Here is a 12,889-nt window from a genome sequence, read left to right on the forward strand (position 1 = left end):
CTTTAGAGTCTCTTAGCTCCTCTTACTTTCTTGCTGCTCCCAGTTGTTGCACATTCAAAATGCTCAGAAATTCGCCCATCGCAACACAACACAAGTTTTTGGTTGGGTTTGTTTGAGGTTTTGGTTTTGAGTGTTGGTTTTTGGCTTAGACATTCACACAAACACACAAACACACACACACACACACACACACACACACACACACACACAGTTCAAGCAAGTGTCCCAAAGTCTCTAGGACAAAGTTGAACTTTGACCTTCATAGACTTGCATGGCTTTAGGGTTATACTTAAGGCTGAAATTAGGGCTAGGGTTACGCTTAAGGCTGAAATTAAGGTTAGGGTTTCGGGGTTCATCAAGTACTAGAAGCCCCAAATTTGGCGTGGGCGCCTCTTGAGGGCTCCTGATGAAGCAGCAAGTGGCCCCATGTCTCTAGGACAAAGTTGAAATTTCACCCCATAGACTTGCATTGAATTAGGGTTAACCATAAGGCTGAAACTAGGGTTAGGGTTAGGGTTAGGGTTTCAGGGTTCCTCAAGTACTAGAAGCCCCAAATTTGGTGTGGGCGCTTCTTGGGGGCTCCTGATGAAGCAGCAAGTGGCCCTATGTCTCTAGGACAAAGTTGAAATTTCACCCCATAGACTTGCATTGAATTAGGGTTAACCATAAGGCTGAAACTAGGGTTAGGGTTTCAGGGTTCCTCAAGTACTAGAAGCCCCAAATTTGGTGTGGGGCGCTTCTTGGGGGCTCCTGATGAAGCAGCAAGTGGCCCCATGTCTCTAGGACAAAGTTGAAATTTCACCCCATAGACTTGCATTGAATTAGGGTTAACCATAAGGCTGAAACTAGGGTTAGGGTTAGGGTTAGGGTTTCAGGGTTCCTCAAGTACTAGAAGCCCCAAATTTGGTGTGGGCGCTTCTTGGGGGCTCCTGATGAAGCAGCAAGTGGCCCTATGTCTCTAGGACAAAGTTGAAATTTCACCCCATAGACTTGCATTGAATTAGGGTTAACCATAAGGCTGAAACTAGGGTTAGGGTTTCAGGGTTCCTCAAGTACTAGAAGCCCCAAATTTGGTGTGGGGCGCTTCTTGGGGGCTCCTGATGAAGCAGCAAGTGGCCCCATGTCTCTAGGACAAAGTTGAAATTTCACCCCATAGACTTGCATTGAATTAGGGTTAACCATAAGGCTGAAACTAGGGTTAGGGTTAGGGTTAGGGTTTCGGGGTTCCTCAAGTACTAGAAGCCCCAAATTTGGTGTGGGCGCTTCTTGGGGGCTCCTGATGAAGCAGCAAGTGGCCCCATGTCTCTAGGACAAAGTTGAAATTTCACCCCATAGACTTGCACTGAATTAGGGTTAACAATAAGGCTGGAACTAGGGTTAGGGTTAGGGTTAGCTGAAATTAGGGTTAGGGTTTCGGGGTTCCTCAAGTACTAGAAGCCCCAAATCTGGTGTGGGCGCTTCTTAGGGGCTCCTGATGAAGCAGCAAGTGGCCCCATGTCTCTAGGACAAAGTTGAAATTTCACCCCATAGACTTGCATTGAATTAGGGTTGACGATAAGGCTGAAACTAGGGTTAGGGTTAGGGTTAGGGTTTCAGGGTTCCTCAAGTACTAGAAGCCCCAAATTTGGTGTGGGCGCTTCTTGGGGGCTCCTGATGAAGCAGCAAGTGGCCCCATGTCTCTAGGACAAAGTTGAAATTTCACCCCATAGACTTGCATTGAATTAGGGTTAACCATAAGGCTGAAACTAGGGTTAGGGTTAGGGTTAGGGTTTCAGGGTTCCTCAAGTACTAGAAGCCCCAAATTTGGTGTGGGCGCTTCTTGGGGGCTCCTGATGAAGCAGCAAGTGGCCCCATGTCTCTAGGACAAAGTTGAAATTTCACCCCATAGACTTGCATTGAATTAGGGTTAACCATAAGGCTGAAACTAGGGTTAGGGTTAGGGTTAGGGTTTCAGGGTTCCTCAAGTACTAGATGCCCCAAATCTGGTGTGGGCGCTTCTTGGGGGCTCCTGATGAAGCAACAAGTGGCCCCATGTCTCTAGGACAAAGTTGAAATTTCACCCCATAGACTTGCATTGAATTAGGGTTAACCATAAGGCTGAAACTAGGGTTAGGGTTAGGGTTAGGGTTAGCTGAAATTAGGGTTAGGGTTTCAGGGTTCCTCAAGTACTAGAAGCCCCAAATCTGGCGTGGGCGCCTCTTGGGGGCTCCTGATGAAGCAGCAAGTGGCCCCATGTCTCTAGGACAAAGTTGAAATTTCACCCCATAGACTTGCATTGAATTAGGGTTAACCATAAGGCTGGAACTAGGGTTAGGGTTAGGGTTAGCTGAAATTAGGGTTAGGGTTTCGGGGTTCCTCAAGTACTGGAAGCCCCAAATCTGGTGTGGGCGCTTCTTGGGGGCTCCTGATGAAACAGCAAGTGGCCCCATGTCTCTAGGACAAAGTTGAAATTTCACCCCATAGACTTGCATTGAATTAGGGTTAACCATAAGGCTGAAACTAGGGTTAGGGTTAGGGTTTCAGGGTTCCTCAAGTACTAGAAGCCCCAAATTTGGTGTGGGCGCTTCTTGGGGGCTCCTGATGAAGCAGCAAGTGGCCCCATGTCTCTAGGACAAAGTTGAAATTTCACCCCATAGACTTGCATTGAATTAGGGTTGACGATAAGGCTGAAACTAGGGTTAGGGTTAGGGTTAGGGTTTCAGGGTTCCTCAAGTACTAGAAGCCCCAAATTTGGTGTGGGCGCTTCTTGGGGGCTCCTGATGAAGCAGCAAGTGGCCCCATGTCTCTAGGACAAAGTTGAAATTTCACCCCATAGACTTGCATTGAATTAGGGTTAACCATAAGGCTGAAACTAGGGTTAGGGTTAGGGTTAGCTGAAATTAGGGTTAGGGTTTCGGGGTTCCTCAAGTACTAGAAGCCCCAAATTTGGTGTGGGCGCTTCTTGGGGGCTCCTGATGAAGCAGCAAGTGGCCCCATGTCTCTAGGACAAAGTTGAAATTTCACCCCATAGACTTGCATTGAATTAGGGTTAACCATAAGGCTGAAACTAGGGTTAGGGTTAGGGTTAGGGTTTCAGGGTTCCTCAAGTACTAGAAGCCCCAAATTTGGTGTGGGCGCTTCTTGGGGGCTCCTGATGAAGCAGCAAGTGGCCCCATGTCTCTAGGACAAAGTTGAAATTTCACCCCATAGACTTGTATGGCATTAGGGTTAGCACGGTAGTCCCCACAAAAGGCCAAAAATGATTTCCATGAAATATGTCAAGTGATTGTGATCGTAGAGCTTTACAATGATACTTCACATGTCTGAAAAATTGCGGATTTTTTTTTGAAGGTGGAATCGAAACCTCAGAAGCACCGCGGCGAATGTGGTGCCACCTTCAGCGTTGTTTTATTTTTGATCAAAACTTTCTATTTATTACTATTAATTAATGTATGTTAAATATCAATTTTATTGTTTTTCGAGAAGTACTCACTGAAACCTTTTATTTTTGTGTTCTAGTTTTCATGGTGTTCAATGGTGCGTCATTGAACCGTTTACAATGATTATATCCTCAATTTTAGGTTTAAATCCTAATTCCGGCAGTGGCAGGTTAGATAGATAAAGAAAGCAAACCAGTTCCTTTTTTTCTGAAAGAATATTTTTTGGCACTAAATCACAAAAAAGATTTTTTGACACCAGGCGACAGCCTGTCTAAAAATGAAATGGTTAAGATGAAAGCTGGTCATCCAGTCTTGATTGATCCACTTTTGTTCAGCTGTTCCCTTTGATCCACATCGTTTCAGCTGTTCTTCTTCAATTGTATTCATTCTAAGATAGAATCTTAGAAGTACTAATTCTAGAAATTCTACAAAAAGCAGGTGAAAGAACTTAGATTTATTTTTTCACCTGTTCTTTGAAAGTGGGTCATCCAGTCTTGATTGGCCCATTTTTTTCAGCTGTTCCTTTTCACATTTATTCTTTCTAAAATAATTATTAATTCTACAGAAAAGTAGTTCAAAGAAGCATCATGTATTCACAGTGAAAATGCTACTGCAGTCCCACTCTTCTGCCACAAGATGCTGCTGGCAGATAAATGTGTTACATGAGTGGAAGGGCTCCGACAGGCGTGATCTCTGTCATACGCTCATTTAAAAATAAAATAAAATGTAGATGTAGATTACAACTGTGCAGTACCTAACCTAATACTCTGCTATACGACAGCTTTTGCAGCTCCAAATGAGCCTAACGTGGTTGCGACAACGTGTCTTCCAGTGTGCAGCGGCTGTAGTTTAGAAGTTGATTGCCGCCCCCTTGTGGTGGGAATGAAGCAACGCGCTTTCTGTAGTAACAACACTACTTACGGGGATCCTTAGACAGACCAAACTTAGAGGTTCATGTTTATTTAGCAATTTTAAAGACCTCGGCTGGTTATTAAACGGTATTTTTTTATGTGCAGTACATTACTAAAAACCTTATCTGCTGTTCATGAACAGAGGATGAACTCACACAGGACTGGAGCTTTGCATCCTGGTGCCCAACTGTCTGTTAGTGAGAAATGGAGACAGGATGTCTGTTCTGTTCTGTCAAACACAGACACTCTCAGTTGGGCCTGTAATATCCAAATCAATGAATGCATATTCAATTACAGAACTGACCCCCGCCCCCCCCACCGCGCACCATTCCCATTCAAAGGGATGGGATGTTGGAGAGGGCCCAACTTTCTTTCATACTGAAGCTGACTGAAATATTAAATCAACAGGAAACACTTTTGTGTTCAACATTTTATTTCTCCTGAGGCACAAAATGAATCCCAAACAAAAACAAACAAAAACAAAAACAAAGGAAGGCAATCAGTGTTGACCCTGTGAGATCCTTCAAATACCTAAATGTTCATATTTACAGCAGTAACTGACCTGGCGGTTTTCAACACATAGCTCGGCTCAAACTGAGGCGTCATCTCACACAGCAGCACGACACAGCACACACACGGGTGAAAAGAACAAGTACCCAGCAAGTAAACGCACACGCACACACACACACACACACACACACACACAGTGGGTGGGAGCACAGCTCACACATCTCAGGCGGTCACAGGTGTGTGCGTGTGTGTGTGTGTGTGTGTGTGTGGGTGGGTGTGGGGGGGGGTTCTATCTTACAATATACAAGGTGAATATTTCACTGAGAGAAGAAGGCAGGAACGTCAGTAAACAGTGTTTCTCTTTAAATATCATCATCAGGGGCGACAGCACAGTGGCGGAAGGCAGGAGCATAAAGAGCTGTTAGCATTTCATTCTCATGCTGCAACACACATGTTTATAAAACAAAAAAAAGAGAGAGAAGACGTCACGTACAGTCGTTTAAAAACAAGGTGACACGATTAAAGAATCTTGAAAATGGAATCAGCGTCTGTAACTTGGAGGACCTGCAAACGTCTGCAAAGGTTTGGCGAATTAAATAAGAATAATGATAAAAAAAAAACAAACACAAAAACAGTGCATGGACATCCTGCAGGATGAACAGAATGTAACAAACAGAAGGTTATCTACAGCATGTACACAAAGCAGCTGCAGTGGGCGTGTCCTCCGTCGGGCTCAGCAGCAGATCAGGCCGCGGGCGGACTGATGGAATGTCGAACGACGGCTCGAACCCGGCACTGGCTAATTCCTGGCTACTGGTTAATGTTCCGACTGTTGTAGTAGTTGAAGCTGTCGTCAGCGTACATCTCCTCAGTAGCGTCAGTCCCATTCCCCACCTCTAGAGGGTGACAGGAGGGAGGAGGGGAGCGAGGTGGTGGAGAAAACAGGTTAGTGACGGGTTCAAGTTTCTGGTACAATGTCTTCCTACAGAAAGAGGATCAAAGCCATAAAAACGATTTTTCTCAGAAATTATTAAAATTTGCAAAAAAAAAAGAAAATTTCAGTTCACTATGAGAGTCAAAGTCCTTAATCTGTGTAGCCATGCCAAAATAAAGGCTTTTTAATGTTTGATATACAACAGAGTTGCCTTGGATTTTTCAGGTCCTCATCCTGCACTTTTGTGCAAGGACTTCACTGAATCTGTGAGCGTCTATGAATTCACCCCACCCAAAGAGCACCTCCTTCTCAAGTGGCCCTGATCCTCTTTCGGACTGAACTTGGTCTCTAACCTCAAGGGGGCATCAGTGAGCACACAGAACAAAAGCCAATGGAATGAATAGAAAACATGCAGCGCTGGCAACTCACCTTCAACCCGTTAGCACAGTGGGATCTTTAGACAGAGCGCGGCCATTATTAGAGAACGCCAATGTGTCCAGTTGGGAGGACTGTGCGGGGAGGTGCATGATGGGATGGATTCATGGATGGATGGATGGATGGATTGGGGAGGTGCGAGGGGTAACGAGGGATGCAGCGGATGCGTGGGACAAAGGAGGAACTCACACTGCCGATGCACATCACGCATGCCGCTCACGGCGCCGACCTTCGACGTGGAACAGAGGAAGAGGAAGAGGAGGAGGAGGAAGAGCGAGAACAGTCACAGGCACCGAGGCATGCTGGGAGATGAGAGGCGCATGCTGACTGGGCTGGCGGGCTGGGCGTCCGGCGCGCTGGGCCTTCTCAAGGCGAGAGAGGGAGACGTCCGGGAGCCCAGACGACCAGCGCCGAGAGGGTTCGGGGGGGAGGTGTAGGAGGGGTGGGGCGCCACCAAACATCACGCCAGCGGCCGCAGTGGCCGGAGCTCACCGGAGAAGATGAGCTTCTCCTTCATCACGTTGACGTCCCGGCTGGACCTCCCGACGGCGGCGCTCAGCATGATCTGCTCGGGGTTGTAGCTGCGCATGCCGCTGGTGCGGTACCTGCAGGGGGGAGGAGTCAGGTCAGAGAAGAGCTTCAGTTCCTCACCCTGACCCAATCAGGTAGAAGGGGGCGGGACTTTCCAACTAGCCGTGGTGAATCTGACTGCATGTGGAAGTCGGGGAAATGGGTCCACGCTCAAAACCTTGCTGTTCTCTCAGGCTTACAGGAAGTCAGTACTATCTGTGCGATGTCCGTGTGGGTGTGAATGAGTGATTGTGTTTCTGTCTGATCATAACCTTGACTTGATTTTTTTTTTACATTCATACTGGCATCTGCTTTACGTCAGAGACACTGACTTGATTTAAACATTTGCAGAAAGACTCCGGCAGCGCAGCAGGAAAATCAGAAAAACCATAAAAAAAACACCAGGTGCCTTTTCTTATAATTAGCAAATTGTTACTAAAACACGGTGGCGTGATGAAAATAGTATATCAGTGCAGTGTAAGGACTTTCTACACTTTCCCGCTGCTGTAATTTTTACTGAAAGCTGCCATCGATGTAATTAAAACCGTTTGCAGTCAAGTGTGCTGACTTGAATCCCTGCTCAGCTAATGTGAGGTTCCATGGAAAAGACTGAGATATTAATCTGGCTAATTGGGAAGCATTGATCGCAGTGAACAAACAAGTAAGCTTTTAAGTTTGTCAGCATTAAAAGAAAAAAGAAAAAAAGAAAACGAGGCGGCACTGCTGGAGTGCTTCCCCTGATAAACAGTCTGCAGCTTCTTTCTGAATTTCATAAGACTGAGAGTAAATGTGGATTCTCTGTGGGACTCCTGGTGTGGTCGGCAATTGTTGTGTGTGGAGAAAGACAGCCAGTCACCAGACTCTGGTAACAGGGGGGTTTAATGATGTGAGCAGAATCACGATGCAGGTGAGAGGGAAGAGGATGAAGGAAGGAGAAAAGGCAGAAGTAATAGCGGGAGCAGGGGTGAGAAAAATCTAACGGAGGTTGTTAGAGGAATAAATAAGACACAGAGGAGCAGAAATCGGGGGAAGGAGGTGTGTGTGTGTGTGTGTGTGTGGGGGGGGACAACAACAGACAACAGAGGCCACAAGAGTCGACCTGGTTACCTGATGGTGTGATAACTGAGAGAAGATGCCAGAGTGCAGCAGAGGAGGAAGAGGAAGAACAGAAAGGAAGTGGGAGACAAGAGCGGTCAGTTGAGCAGCAGGCAGAAGCTCACGTCAGCAGAGAGAATCAAACACCGTTCATCAGTCAGAAGCTGAAGAAATCCGTTTAAGATTCTACTGAGTAGAGAAGCCCGAGTCGGGACACCACTCCGTCCACGCAGCCGTGGAGGGCGACGACCTCTGGCAACTCTCTCGTTGCAGGGTCATATTAAAAAGTCACTCAATTCAATTCAATTCACTTCAATTCAATTCAATTGTGTTGCAGGATGGCAAATATTGAGGAAATATTTGAAATCATTTGGTTAAAAAAAAAATTCTGAGGTAAATTTCTGCTTTTTTTTTGTGTTTTTTTTTGTAAATTGCGGTTGTGGATTAAAGTGTATTGGAGGTCAGTTTTCCTTTTGGTTGACTAATGTTGCATACAGAGAAAAAAAAAATACAAAGTGTAAATATACACAAATATATAAATTTCTTCCCAATTTTTGCATTTTCTACAGAGTGGGAGCTCTTACTTCTGGAAGATAAATATTCCCAAAACTGCAGCGAAGGAGACGAGGTCTGCAGTCACCCACATCAGGCAGTATTCATCCGGTCTCTGCAAAACAAGCACAGGATACGACCTTCACCACGGAGCCGCTGACCACCAGGGGGCGCTTCATGTCGGCGGCGCCGTCTCTTCCGAGGGGTGGGGGCGGCGGCAAACAGTGGGCGCTCACCATGATCCAGACGGGGGAAGGCACCTTGTTGAGGACGTGCGGGGCCTCCGAGGACACGGAGGACACGCCACCGCCGCACCACAGCAGCGAGAAGAGCCACGGCTCGTTGACCGTGTGCACCGTCAGGTTGATGCTGCTCTGAGTGTAGTTTCTGGAGAGAACACACACACACACACACACACACACACACACACACACACACACACACACACACACACACACACACACACACACACACACACACACACACACACACACAGAAAGAGAAAGAGTCTTGAAAATCAGTGAATGCGTCTTTGATGTATATTTGATATGTCTCAATATCCAAACGTCAAAACGTCCAATATGTGTGTGTGTGTGTGTGTGTGTGTGTGTGTGTGTTCCCACCGGACTTCCTGCGTGCTGGCCTGGTTGTATCGCAGCAGCAGTCTGCTGATGCCGTCCTCCAGGAGGCTGCGTGGACTCCGCCTGTCCAGCGAGGTCTGGATCAGCTCGGGGGCCAGCTGCCTCACCACGGCTCGCTCCTCGTCGGGGGTCCACATCACCTGAACGCAGCACAGGTGTGACAGGGTGAGGGGGGGGGGGAGCCGAGAGTCCAGAGACAGAAGCCTTCAGGCAGCAGACTTCGCGCACACCCACCAGGCTCTGAGGGATCCCGGACCGCTGCACGGCCTGCAGGGTGTCGTTGATCCAGCTGTGGTGGCAGGGGTGGTCCGTGGGGGGTCTCTGCAGCCGGAACACCACCGTGCTGTTGTGGTAGGAGGCCAGCTTCAGGAGCTGCTCCAGGCTGCACACGCTCTGGTTGGCGATCAGCTGCTTCTCCCGGGGCGACAGGCCGGGCGCCGTCCAGAAGGGGTCGTCCTGAGGGTGGAGAGTGGGTGGGGAGGGGTTTAGTAGGGGGGTGGGGTTTGAAGGGTGGGGTTGGTCAGGAAGAGGGGTGACGTCGGCTCAAAGTGAAACACGTTCGCTTAAAAGAAACGTTAACCATTCAATTACTTTACGTTGCTAGATCCACCTTTCACAAAATGCTGAAAATCAGCCCATTATGATGTCACAAAGGGCCAGACCAAGGCATTATCAAGACTGGAGAGTATCGAGATCGAGACAAGAGCAAGACTTTATATAACAAACAAAAATAACAACAAAACAGAAGTATCAGAAGCAGGAAGGCTGAGGCTGAATTAGGCGGCGCACCTTGAGGAACCAGCGTCCTGCGTTGAGCTGCTGCAGGTCGGTCCAGTTGAAGCTGGAGGCCTCGTCCACCTGCCTGTCTGGAAAGACCTTGGCCACGTCCGTGGTCCTCTGCAGGGTGCGGTCTCGCATCAGGAAGGGCACCCCGTCCACGCTAAGGCGGAGAGGAGGAGGGTCGTTACACACCGCGACGCCCTGAGGGCATCTCCGCACGAGGTCTGGTGGTCACATGGCAACTCAAGGCAATCTAACCTTGACACCTGTCAAGCATGTGCTCAACATCATCCCGTTGCCCTTGCAATGGCTCGTGACAATGGCTAATGCATCTGCATCGCATTAGGCAACACATTGTTCACAAGAGTATTTTCAAAAGAGCATTTTGCTCCATTATCTTTGTTTGCATACATAATTGCCAACATAATTGCTGGCAACTAAACCATAGCTGCTAACCCATCACTCTGTCACGAGCTGCGTTCCCATTGCGCAAAACCTAAATATCACAATGACAACTGCCATGGAAACACAGCTGATGAGGAGACGCAGAGTTTCCTGCTGATTTGTGGTAAACCAATGGACGACAGCGTGTACTTCAAACTACACGATTAAACCGAATGGAGTTGATTTTAAGTGAAACGGTAAAGGCCTTGTCGAATAAGAGCAAGAGATCCTGATTCATTTCCCTGTTTGCTGGTAGAAAGACGTGCATGTCCAGGAAAGAAAGACAGACAGATTTGCAATTCAAATTCTCAGCAAAAAAAAAAAGAAGCAACCTTTCCTGTGCGCCTTTACAACTCACAGGGGGAGCAATAAAAAGTTCTGTTCAAAGCATTGTAAGAAATGCATGTGTGTGTAGTTGTCATCGGTTCTAATTACTGAGCGCCCTCAGATGCTCTGCCGTCAGTAGCTCACGACAGCCGCACTTCCATTAGTCTCCACTAGGAGCGTCCCTCAGAGGCAGACGCCTCATTCTGCTTCATCCCGCTGCGTCTCTGAACTTCAGACTGTGACTTTTATCATGTCAACATAATAAGCAGCTCAGGTGGTCATTACTGCACACAGTGTCTGTGTTTTCAATACAAAAATTCATCTGAACATATTTCTCAAGAGGTCTGACGCTGTTTTATTAAAGGAGGAACTAAAGGGACTGGAGGACTTCAGGACTGCATTGATGGTGCTTGTGTGCGTGTGTGTGTGTGTGTGTGTGTGTGTGTACCTGATAGTCACGTCAGCCTCCAACCCGGTGACGTTCATCTGCAAAGCCCTCTGGAAGGACCACAGTGTGTTCTCTGGCGCGAGCTACAACACACAAACATCCACACTGCAAATATTCAATTACAAAGTGGCGACAAAGTCTCTCTGCGAGAAAAGAAAGAGTTCTTGTGTCAACACAAAAGAGGTTGAGTTATGAAAGTGTCTGGAAGGTTAATCCCCGTCTTTTCTCTAATCCCTGGCATTAAACGAATGAAAATGATTAACATCTGTCAAAACTTGAAGCAATCGCGCCACACAATATTCACAGCGAGGGGGTCAACGTGAGACACAGATCTTCATTACGACCCTGCCGTCGTGGGAGCCTCATGCTGACACTAGTGATGCGTTTAATTGCAAAGAGGAAAGCTGGGAAAACCAGATTTGACAATTTAAAGTGCAATAGCGACGAGCTCCTCGAGTCGCTGTCGCACGTGTTGCTTTTAGCAGCTAGCAGCTAACAATGATGAAGTCTGATTAATGAAAACTCAGTTTTAGAGTCTTGATATGTTGTCTTAAAATACATAGTCATAAATCACAGTCATCTTACAAAACAATCAGGATGTACATGTACTGTATAATATACTATTTATTTACATCATTCTATTCTGATGCTATAAAGACCACCAGGGTTGGTCATGTGACCGTCTCTTTCTCCAAGCGACTCCCACATGTGCTTCCCCTGAGCCAGCAGGCAGGCAGGCAGGCAGGCAGGCAGGCAGGGTGGGTGGGTGTGCCTGACTGTGCAGGTAGGAGGCGCTATGAATCACCAGGTATTCACCTTCACTTTCCCCACAAGAGTTGCGTAACACTGAGCCGGTGCATAAACCCTGACATTGATCCAAGGTCGTAAATTAAATTACGTACTGATAAAAAAGAAAAAAAGAAAAAGAAAAAAGAAAAAAGAAGAGTGCATGAATCAAATGGCCACGTGGCCTTGGGATGCACTCTGAGCCAACAGGCTCCAACAGGGCGTCTGAACAGAGGGGGCGGGGTCGCGTATCTGATTGGCTTTCTGACTGAATGAAGAAAAACACTGGTTTCACCGAAACGTTTCACAAGTGACGAAGACAAACAAAGGAGCAGAACAGAACGCCAGTCGTCCTGTAACGACAGCGAGCAGTTTCTCGCTGATTCACCTGCAGTGCACCTCACCGACATCAGAGAGGATTCGGCCGTTTGCCGAGTTAATGTCTAACTCGCAGGACTTTCGGACGGAACATAGCGGCCCGCTGACTCACCATCGGGGCTCCACGCTGACCAATGACATCGGGCCGCGGGCCGAGGGACTCGGGGTCCATGATGCAGGGGGAGGTGATGTACAGCGGAGCCACGTAGAGGCCCAGCAGGACGCTGAAGAACAGCAGCATCAACACCACCTGGAGGGCTGAGAGGAGGAGCAACAAAGCATCAGTTTCAGCAGAAAGCTAAAAAGCCGATGCTTGTTTATTTTTGTTATCCAGGACATCGTAAACAGAGGGCTAACATAGAGGCTGAGTGCATCAGACTGCACCAACCCACAGGGAACACATGAGCATGTTGAGAGGACTGTGCTAATGATGACTTATTAAATCTGGGGTACTTATTTTTCAGTCTGGTAAATTAAAGTGATGCTCGTTAGTTAGTTACCGTAACATGGAGGAAACGGTCACTCGCCTTTTTAGTTAGTCGGCAACATTTTCAAGGTTAATGTGAAGGGCATACACATTACCCTGAATCTAACAGTGCAGGTGAGTGAGGAGCGGTGTGTGCATGAACATGCAGACACACACACGCACACAGAGGAGT

The 12,889-nt window shown here is 47.4% G+C and overlaps 1 protein-coding gene across 4 annotated transcripts in view; it reads right to left on the bottom strand.

Annotated features, from left to right (window-relative positions):
- Nucleotides 1-4,745: 4,745 nt before the first annotated feature.
- gdpd5b (glycerophosphodiester phosphodiesterase domain containing 5b) overlaps nucleotides 4,746-12,889 on the bottom strand; it is a 31,349-nt gene continuing 23,205 nt past the window's right edge. The window contains exons 8-17 of one of the 4 annotated variants that reach the window (XR_012929297.1): nucleotides 12,343-12,488; nucleotides 11,067-11,149; nucleotides 9,857-10,007; nucleotides 9,302-9,523; nucleotides 9,050-9,207; nucleotides 8,663-8,813; nucleotides 8,459-8,541; nucleotides 7,887-7,901; nucleotides 6,204-6,814; nucleotides 4,746-5,736 (exon numbers count right to left, since the gene is read on the bottom strand). Coding sequence is in view for 2 of the 4 variants with exons in the window: in XM_076049710.1 (XP_075905825.1) it covers nucleotides 5,651-5,736; nucleotides 6,702-6,814; nucleotides 7,887-7,901; nucleotides 8,459-8,541; nucleotides 8,663-8,813; nucleotides 9,050-9,207; nucleotides 9,302-9,523; nucleotides 9,857-10,007; nucleotides 11,067-11,149; nucleotides 12,343-12,488 (1,208 nt within the window). In the remaining 2 variants the exon portion in view is untranslated. The remainder of the gene's footprint in view (nucleotides 5,737-6,203; nucleotides 6,815-7,886; nucleotides 7,902-8,458; nucleotides 8,542-8,662; nucleotides 8,814-9,049; nucleotides 9,208-9,301; nucleotides 9,524-9,856; nucleotides 10,008-11,066; nucleotides 11,150-12,342; nucleotides 12,489-12,889) is intronic. The other 3 variants (XM_076049710.1, XR_012929298.1, XM_076049711.1) reach the window with 3 other exon arrangements.

Source organism: Nelusetta ayraudi, unplaced genomic scaffold (assembly GCF_046127955.1).
Source record: "Nelusetta ayraudi isolate G7.1 ecotype Tasmania unplaced genomic scaffold, CSIRO-AGI_Nayr_v1 ptg000120l, whole genome shotgun sequence".
NCBI classification, from domain to species: domain Eukaryota; kingdom Metazoa; phylum Chordata; class Actinopteri; order Tetraodontiformes; family Monacanthidae; genus Nelusetta; species Nelusetta ayraudi.